At 40.3% G+C, this 8,380-nt stretch overlaps 1 protein-coding gene across 1 annotated transcript in view; it reads left to right on the top strand.

Moving 5' to 3' along the window:
• Nucleotides 1–8,380, top strand: part of LOC109967270 (NT-3 growth factor receptor-like) — a 410,435-nt gene that overhangs the window by 398,853 nt on the left and 3,202 nt on the right. Inside the window, exon 17 of the mRNA XM_020612721.1 lies at nucleotides 5,397–5,555. Within this exon, the coding sequence (XP_020468377.1) occupies nucleotides 5,397–5,555 (159 nt within the window). The remainder of the gene's footprint in view (nucleotides 1–5,396; nucleotides 5,556–8,380) is intronic.

Raw genomic sequence — 8,380 nt, 5'->3', positions numbered from 1 at the left:
TGCTCACCCTCTCCACTTCGAGCCCCCGGATGAACAGTGGCTGATGAGTTCTCCTCTCCTTCCTCATGTCCACTATCATCTCCTTCATCTTGTCCGTGTTGAGGCTGAGATTATTGTCCTTGCACCATGACACCAGTTTACTGTACTGTACCTGTGTTAGAAAGCAAATGTGTGTGTACGTTGTAATTTTCAGGTGATAGCTAGTAATCTGAGTACTGAACAATTGGTTGTCTGTGCTGCAGACCCCCTATCTGTGTAGACTATTACAGGAAAAGCAGGACCTAGTGAGTATGCTAAACGGGCCAGGTGGTCATCTCAGGTTGTAGGCCTGTTAGAAATTAACCCAATTCTTTTGTTGGAAACATGAGAAGTGAAGACAGGAGAGGACTGTATAAATCAACAGAAAGTTTACTGAAAGTCTGAGCACAGGTGAAGTCATTACAGTGCTGGGATCAGAGAGACAGAGCTCCCGCAGCAGATCCGACTTCTCTGAACCCCGAATTAAGTTCTTACAATAAATTTTATCTTCTTGGGCTGCTCCACCCTGGACAGGGGTACAACCTTCAATAGTTTGTGATCCTATTGGTCATTTGGTGTGAGCCGGAGCTCGCACTTTCATGTTGAAATATGGTAAATCTAGGCATGTGTTTGTGTGTGTGTGTCTCCGGCACCCTGGTCTTGATCTCGAGGTGCACTCCTCAATGGGTGGCCTGAGTTGCAGGCCCCCTGTGTGTGTGATGCTAATAAGTATGTTAAACTGGCCAGGTGGTCATCTCAGGTTGTAGTCCCTGGCCTCTGCAGGACATCCCAAGGCAAAGCTTGGGATATGTTAAGTGGATTGAGGTGTGAGTGTAAAACAGGCCTTTGCTAAAATGTAAATAGACCGTCTGGTCACAATGAGATGCAGACATCCTGTTTCTACACAGAAGTTACAGCATTCAAAGTAAGCAGATTCTTCTTCATTACAATTGTAAGATATATAAGCAAGGGAAATAAATGTATTAAAATAACCAAAGCTCAGTAGTTCTGGACAATCATCAGCTGTAATATGTATAGACAAAGAAAATAAAGTTATGAAAAGTAACTAAAGGGAACTACAGGTATAAGAAGTAACTAAAGCTGATAAAGTAACTAGAGTCTATAAGACTCAAATCTTACAGCCCCCTGTCTTTGCAAGATACTACATGACAAAGCAGAACTTGAAATATACTAAGTGGGTCTAGGTGAAGATGCAAAACAGGCCAACAGGTCTTTGTTAAAATGTAAAATAGGCCGCCTGATTACCTGAAGGTACAGACATCATGTCTTTTCAAAAGTTGCAGTATACAGTTCCAAAGTTTTACTCAGTAGAATATGGCAGTCATCAATACAGTTTAAATATATATAAGCAAGGAAAAGGTATGAAAAGTAACTAAAGCTTATAAAGTAACTAGAGCTTATAAGATTCAAATCTTACAACTGTATGGGCAAGAATTGGTCAAGGTAACAAAATGCTTCGGTTATGAAAACAGATCAACCACTGCTGACTATTAGTAATAATAATAAACTATTTACATAGCACTGTACAACTCGAGAGCCCAGAGTTCTGCAAAGTAAAACAAACATCACCAAGTAAAACCATACTAGAAAATAATAGACCATACCAAAGCAGTAAAAACAAAAACAGAGTAAAACACAGGTACACAAAACAAAGTTATAAAAGTTCCATGCAGAGATGGAGGTAACACAACAACAAATTAAAACAACAGGGGAGGTGAAAATGGCCTTAACATCAAAAGCCTGTTTAAAAAAAAAGTTTTAGGGCCAACTTAAAAACCACTAGCTCAGTCTTAGACCGTACCTCTAAGGGAAGAGAATTTCAAAGTCTGGGGCCATATACCGCTAATGACCGGTCACCCCATTTTTTATATCTAGAATGCGGGACAGCTAGGGACAAGTGTTCTGAGGAGCGAAGGGCTCTATGCGGCACATAAATCGACAGCAGGTCAGACAGGTACGGCAGAGCGAGGCCATGGATAGCCTTAAAAATAAACACCAACGTCTTAAATTTAACTCTATACTGAATTGGAACCCAGTGCAAGGAGCAAAGAACCGGGGTGATGTGAACATACCTAGGAGAGTTAGATAACAGCCGGGCTGCTGTATTTTGGACTAATTGAAGTTTACGGAGCAATGCTTGCAATACCCTAACATAAAGTGCATTACAGTAGTCCAACCGTGAAGTAATAAAAGCATGGATGCTTTCTCTAAATCGGCATGTGACAAAAAAGGTTTTGCCTTGGTTAAAAGTCTTAGATTAAAAAAGCTGGTCTTAACCACAGCCCTGATGTGCTTATCAAAAGTAAAACCACTGTCAAATATTATTCCAAGGTTTTTCACCATCTTCGAGAGTGGGAGGGCCGAGACATCTAGGCTTGCTGTGCCCACGGTTAATTCATTTAAATTAATTCAGTTTTACTTTCATTTAAGTAAAGGAAATTTTGAGCCAGCCATTGCTTGACATCCCGAATGCAATTATCCAACGGAGTTAGTGAATTTAAGTCGTACACAATCAGTGGCATGTAAATCTGGATGTCGTCCGCATAAAAATGAAAATGGACATCATGGCTGGATAAAATTGCCGCAAGTGGTGCCATATACAACGAGAAAAGTAATGGGGCCACCGGTCTGGGCAGCCTTGTCAGTAACGTGACCTCGAAATGAATGAAAAACTGGTCAGATATGGCCAGATTTGACACATCCCTAATGGAGACAGGTAGCGCTCGAGAGATGACAAGGTCTAATATGCCCCCACGTTGATGAGTGGGGCATAAAACTGACTGGTTAAGGTCAAAAGAATCCAGCAGTGCATTAAACTCTTTTGCAAGCTGGTCAGAGGATGAATCGATGTGAATATTAAAATCACTACAAATCAACAGACAATCAGACTATGGGATAAGAACTGCCAAAAGTTCCCCAAATTTGTAAATAAAATCCTTTGCTTTCGGAGGCCGATAAATAACTACACATAAAGTAGGGCAGTGCAAAGTTAGTAAAAAGGTTTGTAGCTCAAAACTGGCGAAGGCATTGGAGGGAAGAAGGTGACATTTTAATGTCGGTTTGAAAACAGATGCCAAACAGTCACCTCTCCCAACGAGATGTGGGGTATTAAGAAATAGATGATCTGCCAGTAGGAGTTCAGAGGAAAGAGAAATGTCACCTTATTTTAACCAGGTTTCCGTGATGAAGAGCATATCCAGATCATGAGTGGAAATGAGATCATTTAAAATGAAGGTTTTGTTATTAAGTGACCTTGCATTGAAAAGAGCAAACTGGAGCAAGCTGGTTTTTTCCTGTGGAAAGGCAGCCCAGATCACTGGGCGAAGATTGGCATGGAGACAGTGTTGGCTGGAGCGTTTCACCAGTCGGGCATGTGAATGGAGGGGGACGCCGTCAGAGCCAACAGGTTGGAGAAAAGGATAGTTGTGGATGACAGTCCAACTTGAGTCATGGTAGCCAAGCTCCTGGAGGTACCCAATCCCCAGCGAAGGGTTCCCACACAATTTTAGTTTAATGTGAGGGCCTGCTCTCATGCCGTGTCGCATCTGGCGTAATTTAACAGGGAGAGGACAGTGTGAGCATCGAAGAAAAGGAGGTATGGATGCCAGCGGTGGTGGTGGAGAACTGGATTGATGACTTCGACAGGAATTTGGACAGCTACCCATTGAATTTCGTATTTCTAAAACCATCAGACGATCATATACCAAGGTGGGAACAACCGAGGAGACAACAATAATAAAACAACCAATACACAGGAGGAGTAGGCGGCAGACCAAACACAGCGGCGCCATCTTGAACTCACTTCCTCAGTTTTAGTACATGAACTGCAGTGTCCAAGTCATGTACCTTGTGCACCCAATAATCCACACAGACCTCCCATTCCTATCTCCTAACATTATACTGATGTAATTTCTATCATGTTTTGATGGGCAGCACAGGGGTGCATTTCTTAACAATGTCACCTCATAGCAGGAAGGTTCTGGGTGCAAACTTTGGGTCAACCAGAGCCTTTCGGTGTGGAGTTTGCATGTTGTCCCGTTGCCTCTGTGGGTTTTCTCCAGGTACTCCAGCTTCCTTTCACAGTACAAAACGTGCAGGTTAAGTTGATTGATGACTATAAATTGTCAGTAAGTGTGAATGTGGGTGTGAATGGTTGTCTGTCTCTATGTGTAAGCTCTGTCATAAGCTGTTTTAGGGCTTTTAGGACACATTTAGTGTTGTTATGGATCTCATTTTTTACAAGGGGTCCATTTATGTGAGTGAATGTTGTGCCTTGGTACAGGTACATGCATTTCTCTAGCTATAACCAAAGTCTCCTGTGTTTTGCATGCACACCATCCACCCCAGTCACCTCCGACGTACAGATCACAGCGGTAAAAGACACTCCTGCTGATCTGAACATACTCATGTCAACAATTATACTGACCTCCAAACACAACAGGTATACAGTGGCTTGAGCAAGTGAACTCTTTGATATGTCCAGCATTTCTGTATCAGTTTGTCTTAAAATATGGTAAGATCTTTATCTAAGGTAAAATAATGAAATAATTCATGAACTAATAAGAGAACACAATTCACTGTATTGATCTTTTCCATACTGAATATGTTTCAAACATTCACAGTGTAGATTGGAAAACATTTTTGAATCCCTAGGCTAAGGACATCAATAAAAGAGGAGACTAAACCAGTTTTTAATGGGTTAACTTGCTTTTTTTGACCCACACTGTGACTGTCTGTGTTCAATTAAGACATGTATGATTATTGTTTATCTTATTTCTATTATAAATGTAACTTAGCTGAAGCTCATATCACATTTTAGGACATTTAAGGACAATATAACAGTTACTTAGATCAGGAATTACTATGATTACAAGAGGATTTATAAGGAGAATGTAAATATTAGTTTTTCTCCTCTGTTCTATGTGTGAATTGGGAATGGACCAAGTGTGAAGTCACAGACAAGAACTTTACTACTAATACACAAACAGTTATGCCAAATACAATCAGCTGGAACCTGTCATGTTGAATTTAAAAAGCAAGGAATAACATTCTGAAGATAGATGGATCCATCATTTTTTTATCAGAAGGTCACTTTAATATGTGGGACAATACAGCAAAAGCTTTTAACCAGTCAACTATGATGTCAGACCATTTTTATATTTTAAACTGTAAATCATAAACCTAGAATTGGCCTGAGTTACAGTACAAAGCAACAGCATTATGTGAGTGAGGCAGGTACTATATATGACCCTTTATAAATTGTGGAGGTCACTGTGAATACTTGCATTATCATCAAAAAGCATTATGTATAAGATAGGGTATTAATCATACAGATTTGTGTGTATGTGTGTGTTCAGGTGGGAGGTCACACCATGCTGCCTATCCGCTGGATGCCTCCAGAGAGCATCATGTACAGAAAGTTCACCACAGAAAGTGATGTGTGGAGCTTTGGAGTCATCCTATGGGAGATCTTCACTTATGGCAAGCAGCCATGGTTCCAGCTCGCCAATAATGAGGTACACTATCACTTACATATAATGGCGTAAAGAGGTGTTTTTATGATTTCACATACAGTATAAATATTTCAGGTGTTGCGTTTTTTAAAGTCAAAAAAAGAAAAAAGAAAATAACAGAATTCAAAAAGTGTGGAGAAGAATTTTAAAACTTGTTTTATTAATTGTATAGAGTTGAGGTGGTGACGAGTCAGCTATTTTTTTTTTTTTTTTTTTGTTCTGTGGTTCTTCAATTTTAAAGCTTGACATTTTTCATTATTGATATGTATGAACATGAGAATAGGTCTTAGTCATTGTCACTTCTCCTACTCTCCATATACAGTAGACCCTGAATGTTTCCACCCAGAACACCACTATGCTGCAAAAAATGACTTTCATTCTGTGCAAAAGTTCACTCCAAACTTCCTCTGAGTTTCAAATGCATTCAGGGTCAGTATGGAGAGTTGTATAAGTGACAATGACTAAGACCTACTCTCACTTACAAAGGGATATATCAATATTATTTTAACACCAACTTGAAAAATCCCGAAATATTCCTTTAATGTATGGGCTTTCTCAGCAACATGGACTCAGTTATCCATAATCCTCTGCTACGTGAGCTCATAGAACATGAACCATAGACCATTTCTTTTCAATAATTGCAATTACTAATACTAAATTTGTTTTTATTCATTTCTGAGACTGATTCTGTGCAAATGACCTGGATACTCCAGTTGTACTCCAGCTGAACACCTACATGATTTTGGTGCCCTGACGAAGGCTTGGTATTGCACCTGTAGGGGAAAAGTGTCTCCAAAGCCAGTTTAAATACAGAAGTAAATGCTGGCATTAATATAAATATAAATAAAAAATATATGTGAGTACATGCACATCTGACCTTAGTACTTGTTAAATACTGGCTACATTTTTGCCAGTTCCCAACTAGTGCAGAAGATGCTGTTATAAACAGGGATTATCTTTTAAGATTAAATGTCTGCTCCTTCATTATAGAAGTGTCACACATGTGTGATTACTGTGTGTATAACAGACAGTGCCAGGAGAGCACAAAGACAAGTTTGTCTTTTTTCTCATTATCAAGAGCACCGTAAGGAATCTGACTGAGCACATGGTCTCTGTATTCATCTAGAAATGTTCAGTTATTCAGATAGTGGATTTATTGCCATGCCAAATACAGGAATACCATTTGAAAACCACAAGTGTATTCACATTTTGCCTGAAGAGCAAGACTTTTTCATCTCTGTCGGGAAAGCTGTTCTGAGTGTCTGTGAGTGTAGGGAGAGGCCTGACATTTCAGTGAGTGGGCACTTTTTGATCCAAAGCACAGGCTGGACCAGAAAGGCAGCAAGCTCAGCACCTGCTAGCAATAAGCGAATCAGTGGGTATCGATCAGCACACCTACAGTAAATTTCTGCTGATTCATTATGGTCTGGGGAAATAAAAAGAGAATTTAACTTGTAATTTCAAGGAAAAGTGAATTTAAGAGTCAAGGAAAACACTTGCAGACATCATAGTGCAGGAGACTCATAGCTTCTGTTGGGATTAACATGCAACCTCTAGCTTCTGCTGTACTATTTGAAAATGTGAATAAGTTCTGAGTGGACTCCGTTTCTGCATTTTGATATCCCAGTGAGTCACTAGAGAGTAGACACCTTGAGACTTGGTTTGGGCTGTGTACATGCAGCGCAACTACAAATGACAGCACTCAACAGCACTGTGAAGGAACAAAACATATGTAACGAAGACTGGAGATAACAGACTGAGTCAGAGTCAAACCTATCTTTCTGTGCAAGCTTCCATGCGCTATACACCGCACAATCCCGGATAGCTATTTTTTAAAGACTGTTTACATATAGTCATGGCCAAAAATATTGGCACCCCTGCATTTCTCAGACAACACACCACTTCTCCCAGATAACTGTTGCAATCACAAATTGTTTATTTCTTTTGTTTGCTTTGGAGCAACACAAAAAAGCGGAGAAAAAAGCCAAATCTGATCCATTCCACACAGAACTCCAAAATAGGACTGGACAGAATTATTGACACTTTTTCAAAATCATCAGAATTAGTTGTATTTCAAGTAGGTGATGCTTCTGTAATTTGTAAAGAAAGTCACCTCTAGCCATCAAAAGGCTCTGACAACATAGGCAACCAGTTAAAAGTTGACTCAGCCTTTTTGTCATGTGCACATCAAGTCAGTGGTAAAAACCAGCTTCTACCAGCTAAGATTGTTAGCAAAGGTAAAGCCATTTCTCTCTCATAGTGACTTAGAGAAAGCCATTCATGCGTTTGTGACCTCCCGGCTTGATTATTGTAATGCCCTGTACTCCGGGTTATCCCAGTCATCACTCTCCAGGCTCCAACTTGTTCAGAAGGCGGCTGCCCGTCTGCTGACAAACACTCGTCGGCATGCCCACATCACTCCAGTTCTGCTTTCTCTTCATTGGCTGCCCATTAAATGGAGAGTAGATTTTAAGGTTTTGCTTTATGTTTTTAAAGCCATGCATGGCCTTGCCCCTCAGTACCTGTCTGACCTCTTGGCTAGATACGTCCCTCGCAGAATCCTACGATCATCGGGTCATCTTGCTCTAGTCGTTCCCCCTGCACACTACAAAAATGGGGAGGTCGCGCCTTTGCCGTGCATGGCCCTAGGCTGTGGAATTCCCTGCCTTTAGATATACGCTCGATAACTGAGCCGGCAGCGTTTAAGTCAGCGTTAAAAACGCATCTTTTTAAACAAGCTTTTAATGTTTAGCATGTTCACTGTTTTTTGCCAGCTTTAATAATTTACTTTCTAACTAGTTTTAATATGTTAGTGTGTGTATTGGTCC

The sequence above is a fragment of the Monopterus albus genome, unplaced genomic scaffold, assembly GCF_001952655.1.
Source record: "Monopterus albus unplaced genomic scaffold, M_albus_1.0 scaffold127.1, whole genome shotgun sequence".
Taxonomy (NCBI): Eukaryota; Metazoa; Chordata; class Actinopteri; order Synbranchiformes; family Synbranchidae; genus Monopterus; species Monopterus albus.
Note: the sequence above shows the minus strand (reverse complement) of the source record. Positions and strands in the feature narration are given on the sequence as shown.